Source organism: Vanacampus margaritifer, chromosome 8, assembly GCF_051991255.1.
Source record: "Vanacampus margaritifer isolate UIUO_Vmar chromosome 8, RoL_Vmar_1.0, whole genome shotgun sequence".
NCBI lineage: Eukaryota > Metazoa > Chordata > Actinopteri > Syngnathiformes > Syngnathidae > Vanacampus > Vanacampus margaritifer.
In genome coordinates, this window is record NC_135439.1 from 5,854,029 (window position 1) to 5,874,279 (window position 20,251).

General features: G+C 42.6%; 1 protein-coding gene across 1 annotated transcript; it reads left to right on the forward strand.

Moving 5' to 3' along the window:
• The first annotated feature begins 3,947 nt into the window (after positions 1–3,947).
• Positions 3,948–19,677, forward strand: lrrc38b (leucine rich repeat containing 38b). Its single transcript, XM_077573928.1, has 2 exons — positions 3,948–5,343; positions 16,127–19,677. Exons 1-2 carry the CDS (start codon positions 4,710–4,712, stop codon positions 16,372–16,374), a joined length of 882 nt encoding a protein of 293 aa, XP_077430054.1. The 5' UTR covers positions 3,948–4,709; the 3' UTR covers positions 16,375–19,677.
• The last annotated feature ends 574 nt before the right edge of the window (positions 19,678–20,251 follow it).

Consider the following 20,251-nt stretch of genomic DNA (forward strand, 5'->3'; position numbering starts at 1 on the left):
ACACACGATACCCTAACGAGTTATTTATTTTACTCGACTCTGTCTTATATACAGTTTTTGAGCAACAGTGGTGGGAACACATTTTTCACATACTTGAATCGAGTGTTTATTTTTCTTTAAAATTACTTTTGCTTGTTACTTTTACTCTTTTTTTAATTTTTTTTTATAGGCTTGTTGTGTTTTTCAACTTCTGCAGATGACATTATAGGATTAAAAAAATACATAGAGAAAGGTTATTATCTTGATTGAGATTTATTTTTTTTTACATAGAAAAACGTAAATCTGAGCAAAGATGGCAACAGATTGTGACATTCATCATCCAGGGCCTTATTTACGAGAATTGTCGTTGTTATAAAAGTGGGATGTTATTTTGTGTGTTTTTCAAAGTGTGTCTAAATGACAATAAGAATTCATTTTTTACTTTTGTACTATATTTCAGAGTCTGTTCTTTTTGTTTCACTTTTACTAAGATTGTAATCCGCTACCCCTGACTGGCTTTACAGTCTGAAAAAAACAAAAACAAAAAAAAACAACCACAAAATCTTTAAACCCACTTTGGCATCTGTTTTACTCTCACTGCTCTTCTCACGGGACTTTACGTAACTAGTTAGCAAGCACGTGAGCAATTTAGTCGACTATATTGTCAGCACCGGTGATGGAGTAACAATCTGCTCGTCAATCTCTGAGCAGGGCTGAAAGAAATCAATTGCAAGGTGGATTCACGCTTCCTAAATGAGATTAGATGAAGGTCGCACGAGGGAGGGGTGCAGATATAGGGAGCGATTGGAAAGGGGAAAATTTCACCTTCCTTTCTTTTCTTTGGTCCTTCCTCGGGTCTCCTGACGGCCTCACGACTCTGGCTGGAAGTGTTCGGTTTAGGTGAACGGTATGGGATTTTTTTAATAGGTTTTAGGTGAACTAATGAATACACACTCACTCGCACGTATGCACACACGCACGCACATACAAAAAAATATATATATATATATATATAAAAAAAAATTTTTTGAAATAAATAAAGGAGAGCAATGATGATGACATGTCAAATCGGTAAAATTACCGAATGAACAATACTGAGCTCTCCAGAAAAAAAAAGGAAAACGGAAAAAAAATCAGGCGAGCATGGAGAGGTCACTCACACAAACTCCGCTCCCCGATTCCTCCCGCATTGCAAAATCATGCATGTTAGGTTCAGTGTAGGATGTTACACACTTTTCTGGAAAGTTAGTTGGGATATGTTCCAGTTCTCCTCAGTCAGCATAAAGTGCAACGTGTCTACTGCAAAGCAGGGGTCGCATACTACAACAGTACGTCTACCATCGCCAACACAAGGTACTGATCATAGCTACTGTGATCGAATCTAATTTACCAAACGCAGCCGCCGGTGTACTTTCAATCTCTCAAAATCCGGCTATTGCTGACTTGAATCAGAATTCGAACCCAAGTATCAATGCGCGTACTCTCCTTACCACTCAATAACAGCGAGGCAGTTGTGGTGTCTTCCACATAAACGCGTGTGGAAGGTCAAAGCTTGTTATCATGCAGGACAACACACTTACTTCCCTGCCGTGTTTCTGCTTTTTTTTTTTTTTTCCTTTTTGATTAATTGGGAGCCTCCTAATATGAAGTGGACTGGCAGACGTAGCATGGCGGAGGGCTACTTGAAAGGGTTTCTATTAAAATGCAGCTCAAGTGCCGCGACTGGCAGACGTAATGACTGCTTTGTTGCCGAGTGAACTCATGCAGTTCTCCCAAAATGAGACCTGGCGAGGATTCCCGACTGCCTTTTGCTTCTTTTTAAATTTCGGCAGCTCAGTACGAGGAGTCGCTCGTGTCAGTTCATTAATTAGTCAGTCTTTTCGACATAAGTGAAGCGTTAACAGCAGGAAGCGGGAATGACCAAAGTGACCTTGCTAGCGGAGAAATGTCGGCCAAGATGGCGTCTTCATCCGATATTAACTGCAAATAAAATGCACACCGTGTGCGGATTACAGATCACACGAGGGAGTTCCGTACAGTCGATTAAAGAAAGAGCAACCGGGTCGGGCGGCAGGCGTGCGACGAGGATTAGTCCAGATTTCTGCAGCGAGGTTCGGAAATTAATTCTCGGGCGAACTTTTGCCATGTGAAAAGTTCATTTTGTTGCATAATGTAAAGCCCTAATTGCAAATGAGGTACTTAAAAGCTGTGTCTTTCTCAGTCAGAGATAAGATGTGTCTGTTCATTCTGACTTGCTACTTCCCCAAATATTAAAAGACATTAACGGCTAGCTAGGCAGCAATATCGATTTGTCTGTCCGGGTTCCACCTTCAGCCGCTACACGAGAACTCACTGGTGGTAGTATTAGCAAAACGTGGGGTCTAAATAAATCCGTCATCCGACATGCCAGCTTACTGCGTGATTACTGACTCCATGTTGGCATTCTCCAAGGTTATCGCTAGCCATTAGCAAATGTGGAAAAATGCTGTGCACAGGGTTGACTGTTCTTCAAATATGAGTTGTGTTATGTCGATAAATTGAGGCCATGCATAAGTTCACAAGTTCTTCAGTCTGTCAAAGAGTGATTTTTAGACCCTGGACGTTATATTAGTTTAACTCTTAAGTTGGTTGTTGTTTTTGTTTGTCTCTTTGTGTCTGTGTCTGTTAAACACCTTTTGGATGCAGTTAGATCACAAAAAACACCATGTGTGTCGCAATGACCTCATTCTCTTTTCCAATCCCTCTGATAACATTAGCGTTGCTGTTTTCCTTTTCTTAGGAGCCGTTCTGAGAGCTAATTAAGAGCAACCAAAGATACAATAGCTTACTTGCAATGAGTAACACGCCAAGCCAATAATGATTACGCAATTTGAGAAGAAACACATTGGATCCTTTCGCGTCTAGACCAAAAGTTTTCTAATGCTAACGCTAGCAGTTTTCTCTTTCTTTTGAGACATTCTGAAAGCTAATTACGGTAAAAGCAAAAATTTGAGCAATGAGAAAACATCCTCCACTTTGAGAGGAACCAGTTGAGGTGGCTCGGGCATCTGGTTCGGATGCCTCTGGGCATGTCCTACCGGCGGGAGGCCCCCGAGGACGACCCAGGACACGCTGGAGAGACTACGTCTCTCGGCTGTCCTGGGAACGCCTTGGGGTCCCGTCGGAGGAGTTGGCTGAAGTGGCTGGGGAGAGGGAAGTCTGGGCTTCCCTGCTAAAGCTGCTGCCCCCGCGAAGACGGAACGGAGAAAATATGGGACCTTATCATTGCGATCGTATACAACACAGTCCTCTTCCAAAAAGGAACAAGCCTGGAGAAATGGAACAAACAAGTTGACGTATTTGGTGAACTGTCAACCATTATAGCATTTATCAACACAACCACCGGCCACTAGATCGACTAGCGATGTTCAAACTTCTACGCTTGAAGCAACACTTGTCGAGTTCCCCCACAAACAAGAGCATGTGAGACACGCAGGACAACGCCAGATTTCGTGTTTTGTCTGAAACTAACATAAGACTGTGCAAATCGGAAAGGGTATTTAAATCATGGAAGTTTTCAATGAAAATGGGATCAAACCAAAATGGCTTTCTTTAAGTTTTTGTGTCCTGTTCTATAATTGGCATGTCCACCAAATTCCCTTTGCTCTTTATTTAACGGTTACAAATTGGAATTTGTGTAAGTTTATGACCAATTTATTCATTATGTTGTGTGTATAAATATGATTCAGTTTATCATTTACAAATGAAGGTTAACCCTGCACATGGTATATGTATATATATTTTTTAATCTATGTGCCAGTTAGAAGAACATTTAAAAAATTTTTTAAAAAAAGGACCTCTTCCCCACGTAAATCACCAGTGGAGGTCAACAAAATGGCACCTGCTTCCTCTCTTTGGCAGATTTCAGCAATGGTTATTTTGTCGTCACACCGCAGGAAGTGACCTCATGTGTTGACAACGCGGCTGGGACACGCCTCCACGGAGAGAGGATGGGATTGTTTTGAGGGCGCGAGCTGAGTCGTGCCACAGTCGGAGGCAGACGTCGGAGCTGTGCGGCTGTGCTTGTGCGCGCGTGTGTTTGTGTGCGGACCTGCACGCATCATGCTCCCGCTCGGATGCTAATTCCCTGCTCCTGATCGGACTTAAAGAGGACAGCTGGGGTTGTCATTTTTTTCGGAGGGGGTGCATGCTGGGAGCTCCGCCAGGGGATCATCAGAACATTATTAATAATAAAAGGTGGGGGTGGGGTGTCGGGGAGGGTAGGGGGGGGGGGATAATCTTACGCCACGCTTGAGCGATGTTCCGCGGGATTCTCCGTGTGGTCACAAAGGCTTTTCCCGCTCGCTAATGGACCGATGGGGGGACGCGGCGGCGGCTTGCCATGCTTGAATCCCACCTCCGCGTCCCAGACCTTCTTGGTGACCGCTGCCAGATCCACCGAGGACCCCCCCTTTACCCTCCCTTTGACCCCTAAACCTGCAACCATCCCATACGTCCTTGATCTGCACCTCTGGATGCTTGAGTGTATTCACCCTTTCTGACGCCTAAATGAGCTCCTGGATCTCCTCGTTGCTCCACCGCCAGCCCCTGAGCTCCTCTATATACCGTCATGTTGCATCACCGGGGTTGATCCCCCTTTCACTCTCCCGTTCCCCACCCTTGTCCCAATCTTCTGTCCTCTGACCCCTACCCTATTCACCCTCTTTCCCCCAAACTCCTCCCCTCGCCCCATGACCATGTTGCCATGTGTCTGCTGGCTCCAGCCTGTCCTCATGGTGCTGACCTCAGTGTTCTGGACCCGGGGGGAGAACTGCCCAGCGACCTGCCTGTGCCCCGACCCCCACACGGTGGACTGCAGCGGCCGAGGGCTGACCCAACTCCCGGACGAGATCCCACTGGACGTCCGCCGGCTCCTGCTGGCCGACAACTGGATAACCAGCATCCCTTCCGACTTCCTGGTTCTCTACAGTGACTTGGTCTATCTGGACTTGCGGAACAACACGCTGTCATACATCGAACCGGGGACCCTCAGCACCTCCTCCAGGCTGGTCTTCCTGGACCTCGGCAGCAACAACTTGACAGAAATCCCCAAGGGTACATTCGGGGAGTCCCGGAGCTTGATCAAACTGCGACTGGGCAACAACCCCTACCTGAGCATGGTGAGCGAAGACGCCTTCCTGGGCCTCACCTCGCTCCGGGAATTGGAACTGGAACGTAACGCACTGTCGAGCCTCAAGGTGGGCGCCTTAAGTCAGCTGCCCTCCCTGCGGGTGGTGAGGCTGGAGGGCAACCCCTGGGTGTGCAACTGCAACTTTGCCAGCCTGTTTGCATGGCTCATAGAGAACAGTCAAAAGCTTCCCAATGGTAAGCAAACGTGGCAAACTTTTTCATGCAAACAGTGTTGTACACGTCTATTTATGTTCCTCCCTGTCGGAGAGGGAACCCCCTCCTCCCGAATCTTGTTCTAATTTAGTCTCTTTCTTCCTCCACCCCCATAGCCTCCAATGTGAGTGTGTAATATGACACAATAGCCCTTGTTCGAGGATGAACCTGCAACGAGATCCACATAGAAACAAGATTTTTATTCTCAGGAAATTGATTAGGAGAATATTTCTATTTTTACTTCAGTTCATCGCTCATGTAGACCAGTTGGTAAACATACTGTTTTATTTGATATAATACTCAATTTAGTAGAGGTTTTTTTCTTCTTAATATCATCATCCAATTTGTCTATATAAAGGCAGAAATGAATGTGGAGAGCTTGCAAAAATATTGACTGGGGGCAGCACGGTGCACCTCATGGTTAGCACTTTCTCCCACACTGAAGACTCTAAATCAGGGTTCACCAATTCGGTCCGGAGTCCTGCAGGTTTTAGTTGTTTCCGCCTACTAGCACACCTGATACCTTTAATCAGCTCATCAGCATGCCTGATAACGATCCTGATCTTTAGTATCAGGTGCTTTCGTAGGCGGAAACATCTAACGCCTGCCTGAGTCCGGCTCTCGAGGACCAAAAGTGGTGAACCCTGCTCTGTATTGTCCTTTTTCTGTGAAGGTGAGTGTGAAAGGCTGTTTGTCTATATGTGCCCTGGTTATTGGCTGGTGTACCCCGTTTCTCTCACCAAAAGTCAACTGGAATAGGCTCCAGCTCAGCAGTAACCCGAAATGACAACATTGTTGCTTGTGTGACCGAACCCTCTACAAAATACATTGTTTGCTTGTTTTTATTCCACGCGGTCATTCCGTCAATTTAATGCTTTACATAAGACATTTTTTAGGCCTTGTGACTTTGAGTTAGATAACAGGGCACAAGATTTGTATGTGTGTGAGTGCTTCTGAGAAACAACACAAGGCTCACACTAACGCGGCAGACATATTTTACTGTGGCTGTGAGCTGCTTACATGAGCGGATGGGCCTATAACAGCCATAGGGGGTTTGCACTATTTGTTCTAGTTCTCGCGCACACACACAAAAAAAAAAGAGGCTCTTTAATATCCGCTTTCATTCAGCTCAAAGCAGATATCCCATCAGACACTGCACAAATAGCTTCTACTGAGGCTGAGCCACATGATTACTAGTGATGTTTTTTTAGTTAGCGTTGAAGTGAAAACCACCACGTGGGAGCTGACGAGGTAAAATTAAACAGCCAACGGTGAAGCTTCAAATGACAATTAGCTCATGCTGTATAGTGTTTTTTTGTTTTTTTTTTAAACTGGGCCTGAACTAAGAATTTAGGACGAAAATGTTGTTTGTGTGGAGGATGCTGCCGAGAGAGAGTGGGCGTACTTCTTCTTCTGTCATCGTTCCAAGTTTGTTTGGGTGTGAGTGTTGACCTGTGTACGAAAACTGCCTCCTTAGCTCAAATCGGTGTGGTGCAACAGAAAGCGGGGGTACACATGCTACCGACAATCGCACCAAATTTGCTAATTACTCCCCCTTCTGATCAATGTCAGCGAAGACCAGATGTCTCTAAACAGACCATCCTGAGTGATTACCCTGTGGGATGTGTTAGTGTTTTTCTCCCTCCCTGATCTGCTCGGCAAACAGTCTGAGCTAACAATCGCAAATCCTCATGTATTTCGTAAGGTCCGTCTTGGTACTGTGACAGATCCTTTGGTTTAAGGGAGTTTGTCAGTGAGAGAGATTATGTACTGTATATGGTGTATTGTGTTGGTCCTAAATGAAAGTTTGACAAATCCGGTTCTTTATTCATCTAGTGGGGTTCAGTAATTGGCAGAGGGTTGAAAGTTCAAACCCAAAACCAACTCTACCACCTGAGCCATGCTGCCCAAGGTTGTCTTGAGTACACCGCACCTGCACAATGTAATGACAATGCAAGAGATGCATCATGAAAATTATGCTTTGGCAAAGCAAGGAATGCATTGTTGTAGAGGACCACATTGGGACTCATTTGTTTGTGATACCGAATGCTATTATATTTTCCCTCACGTTTGCTACCCTCACGATCCACGCGCAACAATGTCAAATGACTAACTGTGTTAGCATAGTCCTGTCTGGGAGAGGCTGACCTTCAAATTTCCATTAGGGCATATTAGTCTGTACACCGAAGCAGACAGCAGCTTAAGAAAAAAGGTTTATACAACAGTGGTACGATCAATATTGAATGTGTGTCGATTTAGACACTGTGCCCTGTGCATGCCAGGCCAGCAGATGGCAGTGTTTGCAACTCTAGTAAACCCCCGCTATTTACAGGGGATCTGCCAAAAATAACAAAAAAATCCATAAGTGACTTCCCCAATTTTTTTTTAGAATTGCCTAAATTAATAGTTTGAAGTGTAGTTGTATCCACCAGGTAGCCGTCGACCCGACCGAAATGATCAAATCATTTCCAAAGCATGCCATTGGAAGTAATAGCGCGACAGCACGATAACAGATGGGACGCTCATTAGCGAATGAGGTTGACATGATACGATTTTGTAAAATACAGTACATCGGCTCTGGCGAGTGTCTTCGACGTGGGTGTTGGGAAGGGCATGTTTCATTCATCACAAAAGTGAGAAACTCAATTACGGCGCATGAGATTCAGTTGTTCGTAGAGGACAGGAACCGCAAGTAATTGATTGCCCCCTTGGTGAAGTGTTTATAACTGCCTATAATAATAGTTTAAACCATGAATATAACACAAACTAGGACCCCCAACTATTAAAGTATCATTTCAAACCCATTTTACAACATACCGCAACAGAAGTGCGCATGTGAACATTTGGCAAAGACTCTTCGAAACTTCCCTGGCTATGTATCACTTCAAGACAATAAACTTTTTTCACACAAAATACTGTAAAACACTAATTTCCTATTTAGGCTTTGAGTTTGTTTGTTTTTGCAAATAGTAGAGTAACACTCCACAGGAAAATAAAAAATTGTGCATCGTGAATTACAGTACTGTACATGAAGACTTTCTGTTAATGTGGATACTGCGTCCTCCTTATAGTTCAGCCACTATGATGTCTCTAAATTGTGAACAAGTCTCGATCTGCATCAGTCTGGCCTTAATGGTGTATGCTGCTTGTGAAGGAGTTGTTGTGTTAAAACCTATCACGAGGAGGAGGTGCAAATGATGCTAATTAACTGCCTGTCATAGAACATGACGGTTGAAACTCATAAAAAGGGTGCTCAGTTCTGGCACCCAAATGTGCTATAGTCATAATTTTAGTAAATGTTTGTAGAAAAAAAACAAACATTTCTCAGCCAGATATCTAAAGCATCCTAATGAAAAACAGCAGGCATGCTGGTAATCGAGCGTGCCGTCTTGTGCCATGCGACCTTGTATTCTATCGCCACAGCTCAAAGTAGTTCACTGTGTGTCGTTCCTAACCTTGAAACGCCATATTTCAAATCCTGGCCGCTTGTACCTATCCGCAATATATTTTGCTAGCTGACTCAGGTATGACATAAAAGTTGGAACTCAACAAGAGCTGTGAAGCTGTTGGTAGCTGGCTAATGGTTATCGCCAGATCATAAGGAGGAGGGGCAGATGATGCTAACTGGCTGATGCAGGATATAAAGGTCAAAACCTTTCCTCAGGGGGTACATAAAAAAATGTTGCTCATTAAGCCATAGACGTGTGTTGCTACCCAAATAACGATCCAAAGGTTGAAATTCAAAGCGCAAGGAACCACAAACTGATTTAAAAGTTCGTTAGCATATTCGGACAAGCACACATTCCGCTATTTTTGAAGCCGGTTCCCCGACGGCCTGCGTAATGTAGCAGCCAGAGAGCCCCACGCTGCAAAACCTAATTCCCATTTCATTTTTCACGTCTTGATTTCCCCTGTGATGCCGGGTTCACTGTTTGGCACACTTGTCTGTTTGCATAAGTTTGATTACTGCCGGTCAATGACATGGTACAAGATGATATATATATAAAAAATAATAATTTAGGACATTTTTAGGTGTTGGTAGGGAAAAATATATTTCCTTACAGAATATCAGACCAGTATTGTATTTCCTCAGATAGTGGCTGGGGAAGTCCCAGGTGAAATGTACCAAGTCTAGACATGTCCTTTTGATTGGTCAGAACAGAATTGTAACATCCATATTTAATTAGCAACTTCTGTTCACTTGTGCTGCTGCTCGGCCATAAAACCATGCTGATGTGTATTTTGCTTGCTGAGTTAGTGATTTTCAACCCACTTCTTACAGGTGCTACTTTAGAGGGTGTAAATACATTTGTGTTGCTCTTCTTTTTATTTTACTTTCCACCACGTTCTGCTGCTCTAATGTCTTGCTATTCAGAGATCTTATTTAGCTTCTGGCATGGAAATGCTAACTGGATTAAGACGTAACGTACAGAACCAAACTGTACTCCTTGGCGGACTCATGGCTATAGATGAGGTAATTAAAGTTACCTGTTGGTACGATTTGTTTTTCCCTTTTATTTGGATGAAGGCTAAACTTGTTAAAATGACACAAATTGGGACATGCCGACACAGTGTCTTGAGAGTTAAGTACGGGGATTTGTCTATAGGTTGGGTACACATACAGTACCAGTATATTGCTTTTTGCCAGTGTGTTTGTACATTTTCTAATCAGGTAGTTGAATGTTTAATTAAGGGATGAGTGTAAACATGATCCAGTGCTGTCTTGTCCGCCGGTGGGTTAAGGATGAACAAAGGCTATGTATAATTCAGGGTGACACAGTTCTCTGGGTGCATTGGCCAGGGTAATTGGAGCTGGAGCTGCCTGCGGGGCACGACATGCCAGCTCCGCGAACAGCTTCGCCGCAAAGTAGCAGCTCATTTGATGGGGGTTTCGGAGCCACAATTTTCATTTCTAGTCTTTCAAGTTGCCCTGTAAAAAAAATCTGCCCCGTCGTCTTAAAAATAAAAAAAATGAAAATTGTAAGCCGCATGCCGCCCACGACATCACTGGCTATCTTTATACCTCGTGTGGAAAGCGACGATCCAAATGTGATTTTTTTTTAACACAGTCTGTCAGCGTTTTGTATGCTAGCCTGATTACCAAATGCTACTTTGCGCAATGACGAGCTGTTGTCGAAAAGGCCACGAGGAGCGCTGATGAAACGTGATGTGATTGGGTCTCCATGCAGAAGGAATCCCCTCCTGAGTGATGGACCCGCGTTGTCGCATGAGCGCTCGTCTTTCTGCATTTCGCTCGCCTCCCCGCTTGGCCCTCTTCCATCCCCCACCCTCGCCGTGACCTATGAATTTTTCATTGCTTATCTTTATGACTTTATAGCTCCGTGATCGGCCCCTTAATGATTCTTCATTACATCTGCTCGCTATTTAATCGGTGTGATGCATTTCAGAGGGTGATTCCGTTATTAGAGCATCACCTTCTGTCTCCGTGTCATGGACAACGTGGCCTAGTACGAATAAAAGACAACAACGGTTGTTTCTTTATCGCTGATGCTAGAATCAACTGTGTTGTTGCGGTCGAAGGAAAAACCGCCCCTGATAGTGGTCAGTCACAACGATGAATATCAATCCCGCCTGGAGATGGCGGATCAACCGTCCCCGTGTCTGACTGTAATCCCACGTGTAATCCATCAACCGTCCGTGCTTGGAATATGAAGGATTGGTGCGGCATCATACCATTAGTTTCGATGCTAGTACGCTTTTAAAGCCGACGTTCTCTTGCCTCTTTATCCCTTGACATGGACACTAGGTATAGAAAAATACATTTGCAGATTTCAAATAAGGGTATGGACATCCACCAAACCAGGAACGTTGTTTACAAACTGAAGGTATTATTTGATTACTATATTAAGTGTAATCTTTGCGTGTTCAAAAATAATTGAAAAATGAGATCTGATGAAGAAGCCTTCTTTATAAAGAATTTATTTTAAGAGCTCTTAAAAGACACAAGACATGCTTACATTCAAAAGTGATGTTAAGCCTCGAGTGTGTCAATATGAAAACACACAGTCGCTTTATAGATGAAAAAGCATACTCCTCCTCTGAGGCTGGACAAAGGGTTAGTAATTATAATAGACAGACAAGTGATTTACTGACATGTTTACTCCAGTTCCGTCCAAAGCCGGAAATATATGATTAGACAGGTACTACCATGCGACCTAGACTCCCTCAGACCCACAGTGTTATCACCATGAGAACTTGCCTCCCATGTGCATTCCTATCTCACCAGCTGGAAGGGAGTGAAAAGTTTTATTCATTACAATACAGTTAATATGTCCAATATATTTCACACAAACATTATCAGTTATATGGCATCTATATACTATAAGTAGATTCATAAACAGTAAAAATATGCATAGAAAATGTTAAATGTCTTCAAAACCCAACTGAGTTGGACTACAGAAAGTAAACTACAGGTGTGAAAGAACCATGAAACAATTTGCTGGAGCAGAGCAGGCTATTTCTAAGGCACAGAAAACAACAATCTTGTCTCCATAAGATGAAAAGGGGTCTTGTCAATGCGTAAAATCTCTTTCTGTATACCAAATCCAGGTCCAAAAAGTAAAAAACCCTGCCGCAGTTTGACTTCAGCCCCAGGTGCTAGCTTGCGAGCTCCCTAGCTAGCTCCCCCCGTGCTTGTTTACTTGCTATAAAGCTAGATAGCTAGTACAAGTGGCTAAACCCCAAACTGTGGCAGGGATTTTACTTTCTGGACCTGGATTAGGCTCCTATAGTAGTTATTAATGGTGGTCCGGTTCCAGCTATCAAATACTAGATATACTGGAAGAAATATTGTAGTCAGATGTTAAATTGGTGTGTGTTTATTGTGTTCATTGACCTGAATGTATTATTTGTTGACATACAAAGGTGACTACGATACAAGAGCAACCACTCAGCTTTATTGACTTATTATCAAATGTTTGCATTCTTTACTTGTGGTGCTTTTCCAGTTTTCCCTTCTTTGGATCTCGGGAATTCCACTGTTCAGTTTCCTCATTGGCATGTAAAATGCATGCACCGTAGGGTTTAAGTTTGGGGGGGCGAGACCTATCCAATTACTTCTGGATCTGATATACAAATGATATAGCATTATTTGTAACGAAACACCAGATGTGACTACACAATGGCAAAGAAAGTGACTAAGACTTCACATTTAGTTTTTGCTTGCAGTAACTGCATTAAGATTAGGACCCAAACTTGTACATTCTTCTATTGTATTGCGCAGTTTGGGAGGGAATCCCTTCACTCTCTACATGAACAGGTAAATTGCATGCTCCATTGGGTTTGCTCCAGTCATTATTATGTTCAGTCAGAAGTCAATTAATTGGCCTTACTGCTACATACATTTTAGAGGGGAGTGCATGTGTTCTTTCCTTCATCATTGGATTTTGCAGGAGAATTTTTTTTAGGTCTTAGCAGAGGTTGCAATTTTCTGCCTATTTCGTCTTTACTACTCATCTGTAATCGCTTCTCAGAGATGACACTCAGAGTTTTTTTAACTCCACGTCCTTCCTTATGTCCTCTGATGTCAACGAGCCGCCTCTTGTTATCAGCGGTGACAGCGAGAGGCTGGAATTGTTTTCACCTTGTGAGTCAGCGCGAGTGTCATCGTGTCAAAATGCGGACTTCCTGTTGTGGGAATTAGCCAAGTGCGAGGACTAACGTCTGACCCCAAAGCGCTGAGTAATCCTGCTATAATGTTGTCATTTTGATGTGAAGTACCAGGCTCTAGTCTTAAAAGTTGTATGTGTTTGAATTTTCATCATTCCTGGCCATTAAAGCAGAATGGATCGCTCAATTAAGCCATCAATTCACAAGAGGCCACGTGTCGGAAAAAGCCTGGGAATGTTTTGCTCACGATAATCGCCACTGAAAGCTCCCCTGAGTCAAAGTGTAAGAGGGCCTGCTGCTTGGAAAGTGGCCTGCCATATTGTTTGCTATGCAATTATAATAGAGTCGAGAGTCATAACAAGCCACAATATTTTCGGCTCGTTATTGTCAGCGGGCAGCTTAACCGTATTACCACTTGTAAGGCCAGGACTCGAGCATTTTTTTGTCTGGGAGCCGACTGACAGGTCTTAGAATTAATGCCGTCATTAACCGGTGTGCTCTTTCTAGCTGGAAATCAATAACATTGGCCTCTTGTCAATTGAGCTTTGACTCATGAGATTTTGATCCTCAACCAGACGGAGGAGGTTGTGGTTGGATCACTTGTTTACACAGTGGAAATGCTCCAAACACAACACTGGGCTCTCGGGACCTATGACAACCACAAGGTTATTGAAGCATTACATGTCACGGTGGAATCGGCATATTTCACACTTTCACGGATAATGTCTGGGGAAAATATCCCTTTGTTGTCATTATGATAAACTCAAAACATCACCCATCCGTCCTGTTTCAAATCAATGTCATTATGTAGCGATACAGGACTGTCATCGATACATCCAAATATTGTATGTATGTCAATTCATGTTAAAAAACAAAAGGAAAACACGTCCTTATGTAGTGATAAGATTTTTGCAGTGCTAAAAATGTAAATAAGTGGAATACGGAGCGATTGCTGTCAAGTAATTAAGGTAAACACTCTATACTGCGTTTTCTGGGCTATCTTACTTTGCTATAATTTTCTCATTAGTTAAGGACGAGATGTCGTGTAATTTGAAATGAAAAATGGAAGGCAATAACAAGCGGAATGTCCTTTTACTTTTAAACAACGTCGAAACGACTTCAGCGACTGACTTTACGATGCTTCCATCTTGGGGTGAATTAAATCAAGATTGCCTTCGACACACATTCACTTTTTACGATGACCTGCAGTCACATTTTTAGGGGCTTTTGTGTTTTAATGGGTTGTTACTTTATCCTTATCGTCCAATGAAGAATATGTATTTCCAGAAAATCATGAGTCCATCTGACAAAGTGTTATGATTCTCCAACTATGAAATTGTTAAATGGAAAATATGTTGACTTCAGTAGATGTACCGTGGGCATTTTACGTGGGACGTTTACCGTAATTGTTCCTGCAGTGAACCCGCCGGAGGTGGATGTGCTGTACTCAACTGGCAAGACTAAAAACTCACTTGACGTTTATCAAATCAGTTCCCTCCGAAGGCTTTGGGATAAAAAAAGAAGTATTGTAGGTAATGTGCTGTATAAAGATTTGAATTGTCCTTTCTGACATCCGTCCTGCGCCTTTGTATGGATGTGAGCAGATTCTTCTAAATGGGGTTTGAGCATTTGATCTCCACTTGCGATCAAAATCAGCAATTAGCCCGATTATCAGATTATCCAGAATAATTGATTATCCTTTGGTGTGGGCCTGTGGAGTGATTAATCCCCCCCGCTCCTGATCTCCTTGCAAAATGTTTGGGACCCACAATTGTAAATGTTAAAATTTTTCAATATTTACAATGGGACATTTTTATATGTGTGGTCAACACGTGACTGTCACATGAAATGGAACATTAGCCAGATAAGTGGGATTCACATACCTCGGACCTGGGACTTGATGGGCTAAAATGTTTTGTTTTCTAAGAAAAGAAAGAATATTTTTCTGGTTAGTTTGTGCAAAAATGGTAAAAAAAAGTGGATTCATGCTAATATTGACAAAAGGGGACTAGCAATGTATAAGGTTTCATGAAAGTAAGAGACACAACAGCTATACTGTATATGTGCTAAATAATGTGACTGAACCTATCTGGCTGTATACACAAACTAGACTTGACTTGACTTGACTTGACTAGACTGAGCTTTTCGCTTATGACATGCTTCATCGTTTCAATTGACTTGCTCGAAACTTAGCGGGCAATCGACCGGACTTGGTTGATTTTTGCCACAGTAATGAAGGACTTTCTTTAACCCTGGAGAACCCACAGGGTCAAATTTGGCCCCTATGAATTCTGCTACTCAAATAACAAAGACCTTTTTTTTTTTACAAATTTAACTTCAAAAGTCCAGAGTGCCACTTCTGACCCCTGCATGGGGCCATCTAGTGGATGAATATTGCACTTACATGAGCCAGCGTGGTGGTGACAAGATGGCTGGCAACATGCTGTTTTGTTGAGCTGGAAATCAATCCAAACAAAACCATCTTCTCAGCAAACCATCAGATGGTAAAATTGTGTTTTTTTTTGTTAATCTATTTCATATCGTGTTGCAGAATGCCTAGGAGTATGTTTTATATATATATATATATTGATAAATTAGCAACTCTGAGCTAGTTTAAAAAAAAGGGTTAAAATTGAAAAAACATATTTTGTTGTTCAGTGAACTTATAGCAGTCATTTAATGTATAATTCATAATTTTCCAAAGAAGAAAAGGGTTGTTGGGTTCTCCAGGGTTTAACTTGAAGTTTAGAATTTGAGTCTGATTTATAACTTGTACCTACTGTATGTGACTTACTCCCAACTCTATAGGCAGGAATAGGCACACATTATAAACGGTGATGTTTGCACCCTGCCATACTTGCAAATAGCCTAATGATGAGCTTTACAATTTCCCAAACCACAAAACTGTGTTTTCAGTAGCAATAATTAAACTCGAGGATGACATTTACTTTTGGGCATATTGCACAACAATACGCCTCAGTCCTGTCTGCTTGCCCTTGCACATTACGCAATCCGCTGAACGGACGCCACGCGAAAGCGTCGGTCCACAAGTCGCAACATGGCGTCACTCACTTGCGAGCTCGCTTCAGCATGTCTGGCAAATCTGTCTAATCTCATTTTCTCTCTCCGAGCCCAGGAGTGGAAGGCATGGAGTGCTCCCTCCCCATGGACGGCCGGCGCGTGTCCCTGACCCAGCTCTCCAAGGACAGCTTCCGCGAGTGCCAGGCTAGCCTGACTCTGACGGACCTGCTCATTATCATTTTCTCGGGCATCTCCGTGTCTGTGGTAGCCATCATGACCAGTTTCTTCCTGGCTTCCACCGTCCACTGCTTCCAGCGCTGGAGTAAAGGTTCCAAGGGTGACGACGAGGAAAGTGAGGAGTAACAAGTATGTACTTTTATAAAGGGCTCGTCTCGTTTCTCGCGTGGACAAGACTTTACTGATGAAAATGTGCGACGAGGCGACAGATTTGTGCTGCTTCCTCCCTGGTTGAACGTCCAGGATTTTTTTTACGGAGTCTCGGCCTGGTGGTACAGTTGTTGATTTCTTTGCAAAGAGGGCACCGAGGTATGGTATGAAAAGTCACTCATGAAGAATAGATTATGTTAGTGGGCGCTCAAAATGATTTCGAATTTTTCAAACAGCTTGCGTAGCAATTTGAATAGTTTGCTAAGCCACAGGAAAATGTTTGGGCTGTGTTCACACCTGTAGCTTGGTAAACGTGGTTGGAAAATGCATATTGGCGATTTATAAAAAAAAAAAAATTGGAAGGAAGTTTTGCTTTTAAAAATAGATTCCAGTGCATTGCTGTCAGTTATATACAAAATTTTGCGATTTGTGGGCTGGCCTGGTCCCAATCCCCCTCTGTCTTTGCACATGTATTAGTTTTAAACATTCCGGGAGTCCTCGAGTTACGTTCCTACGCTGGCGATGTAACCGTTAAATTCAATATTTACATCAAAATACTTTGTACAGTAATTAAAAAAAAAAACATTTGCGCGACCCGGAAGAACCAATATTTTGTGTTTCCGCACGGACATTCATTGCAGAGCGGTGCTAATTAAACAAGGAAATGTGACGCGCCTGATGGCGAGGCCACCTGCTAGATGGACCGTCCGTTGCTGTAGGTAACAACAACACAACTATAAATAAATTTAAAATGGCATCATTACTGTGGGAAATTCACGAAACCGGACGAGGCACGGGCGCCGTTAGGTCGGGTACAACGTAACTCGAGGATTGCTCGTATAATGTTTTTAGAAACTAATTCCTCAATTCACTTTACAGGGTCTTTAAGACATCTTGGAACAGTTTTAAATTGTGAAGGAATTTATCTGTGTTCATGTCTGTGGTCCATGTGAAATGAAATGAGCCGAACTCCCCCTAGCGGACCCACAACTGTTCAAGAATTCTGCGTCCACTTATTTGGTTTGGATGTTCGCATCGTTACACGTGACCAAAACAAAGCGCACCGTTTTTTTAACCGACCCAAACAGGTGTGAACACAACCTTCACCCTCAAGTTTTCTTAGAGTTACTGTGACACTATAAGCTGATCATACCCTACAAAATATATCCGAAAGATGTCATACAGACCAATGACCTCAATATTTATCCCCCCCCACCTTCCACCTAAGACGTCACATCCTGTCATTCACGCCGTGTGTTTTTCTACCAGGCGCGGGAAAAAAAGGACATGTACAGCGAACAGGCAGATTCCACGGTATATTATATATACGATGTAGTCACACACATACATGTATGTGCACAATTAAAACAAGCATCATCATATAAATCCAGAGAATATACTCTTTCATTAGCTTGATGTAGAAAGATGAACTAGCTCTGAGTATAATCCTCACAATTAGAGCAAAAAATAAAAAAAAAGTGATATTATAAAAGACGTGTACAACTATCGTGTCAATGAATGCACTTTAAATGGTGAATCTAATTATGTGACAGCCCTAATTACACCATTCCGACTGTTTTGTCTGCCAAAGGTCAGGTTGAAGCGAAGAGAGCCTTTAGAATTTTTATTTACGCTATCTATTTTTTAATTTCAGTGTTTCAAACTCATTGTCACGTTACTGCCAGGCCGCTCGAGGCCCTTCGACATCATCATCATGAAATCCATCAATTTAAGAGTCCCTAATATAACCGGTCACTTAATACATCATCATCATTATCAGCCGGCTCGTCGATCTCTTGTTGTGCTTTTAGAAGCGTTCTTCCGAGGTGTGAAGCTAATGATTCTACAGGAGAGGTATGAATAACAAAAAATATGACAAGACGCATTTTTCGTTGTGATTGAAGGTGCCCTGAATGCGTTAATTACATTCTGGGCTAGGAAATGCTCAAAACTAGGACTATTAAAATTGCATTAAAGGATTCTGGAGTCAGGGAATAATCGTGTCGCACTGAGACGAGGAATGGAAAGAATCACAAAAAATACCACGGTGAGGGATGGTGGAACGAATCGTAGTGACCTTGAGGGTGAAGCATTCTCAACACAAAGTAACGTTATAGGCAAAATGTTGGAACATTTTCCCTCCCTTACAATCAAAGTTAGCAAAGGCCCATCAGAATTCCTGACCGCAGAAAACAATCCGACTATTGTAACATCACAAGCTCAATATAAATGATTGCAAATTCTTTTGTGTTTGCTTAACACTGATTTTGGCTAAGCCGTGGTCTCCGGGATAATTCATTGAAACGTAACAATTGGGACGCAACCCTCGAGCACCACGGTCAGTCTTAGTACTACGACATGAAGCTCACTTAAACATAATTTCTTGGCACAAAGATGCCACAATATGGCACCATATGTTATTGTGGACAGGGCCTTCGCAAATATGCGGGAAATCACGCTAGCGTCAAAACCATGAAAGAGCTGTGCTAGCATTTCTTATCGCCTGAGGTTTTAAAGTATGCCTTCATGTATTTTGGTTGGTTAGCTCACAAGGCTCACTGCTAACCTGGACCTGACTCCAGCCCTTTCCATTTCCTTAGACTTTACAGTAACTATAATCCCTAGTTGCTCCTCAGAAAAGCGGGAGACATTTGTAGATCTCAAAGCTGATTAGCATACAACGCCTTGAACTCGCGTTCCAAAATCAGATGGCACAAACTCAGAAGCCGTTGAGTAATTCATTTTCTCTTTCAGCAGACATTTCAGTGGAAAGAATCCAAGAGGGACTTTGTTTTTATACATATCATTATTGGTTCCAACTACTGTGTAGTTGCCGTATTGACAAACTCTTACGTTAGCTTAGCTCTTGTCTCTCGACGCATACTGTAGGTTCGCATGACAGGACTTCATTTCTCTCGCAAACACCGGGACATTAGAGCATGCACTGCTGCGTTAACTACTCTTAGATTCATGTCTATTTTTATATTAAACCTTTCAGGATGGAGTGTTTCTTTACTGCCACCCCCAAACCCCCTCCCTCCCCCACAGGGTCAGTGTTGACATTGCGGACCCCCAGTGGCCACCTCTTGCATACGGCTTTGTCAGATGCGTTATTGAAAAGAGGTGACCAGTCAGTCAGATTGAGATTATAAACAGCAACAACGGTGATGCCGTTGTTGCACATGAATGCATTTTCAAATGTCAAACATGTCGTATATGTAGCTGTATTCTGTTGTTTGGTTAAAAAAAAAAAACGAAAATAAAATCTTTTTTTCTGTCTTCTTGTTGTCTCCTGAATTTACCTTTTTTTTTCTAATGAATCAGTTTGGCTAGAATACCTGCTTCAGGTTGTGCTCATTTCAGGAAATTACGTGTCTGCTTAAAGTGTGAGCCCTGGAATTCACCCCAAATGGTTGCTTCCAACCAAAACGGCTGATTCAATTTGTGGTCTTGACTTCCCCGTACATCCTGTTATGATAGACATTGAGTTGACCCAATTTTCATGAACAATCAGTCAAAATAGTGTCGAGGGGCAGACTTTTATTTTTTCCAAGCTTTCCATGGGCCACTTGCTGAATTGTTGAGTGTCGTAAACGTCATCATCTTCGTGATTCAGTTTTTTTTTTTACCACATAGAAAAATTTAGATTTTTTTTTTTTAAATCAAATTGACATACTAATTCCAAGATAACTTTTGCAACACACCCCTAAATATCATAAGACCTGATTTCATGTTAGTACAAATGTGACATGCACAATGTTAATAATGACAATCCGGCAATAGTGAAGCACCCCCCACCACCTCTCTAGTTCACAGTCACAGCCTCAGCCTCATCTGTAAACACAGCACAGTG

Excerpts from the sequence above, each read along its gene's own strand:
- lrrc38b (XM_077573928.1), top strand. The coding sequence starts at position 4,710 with ATGACCATGTTGCCATGTGTCTGCTGGCTCCAGCCTGTCCTCATGGTG. Across the intron at positions 5,344-16,126 it reads CAGTCAAAAGCTTCCCAATG|GAGTGGAAGGCATGGAGTGC; the intron begins GTAAGCAAACGT and ends CTCCGAGCCCAG.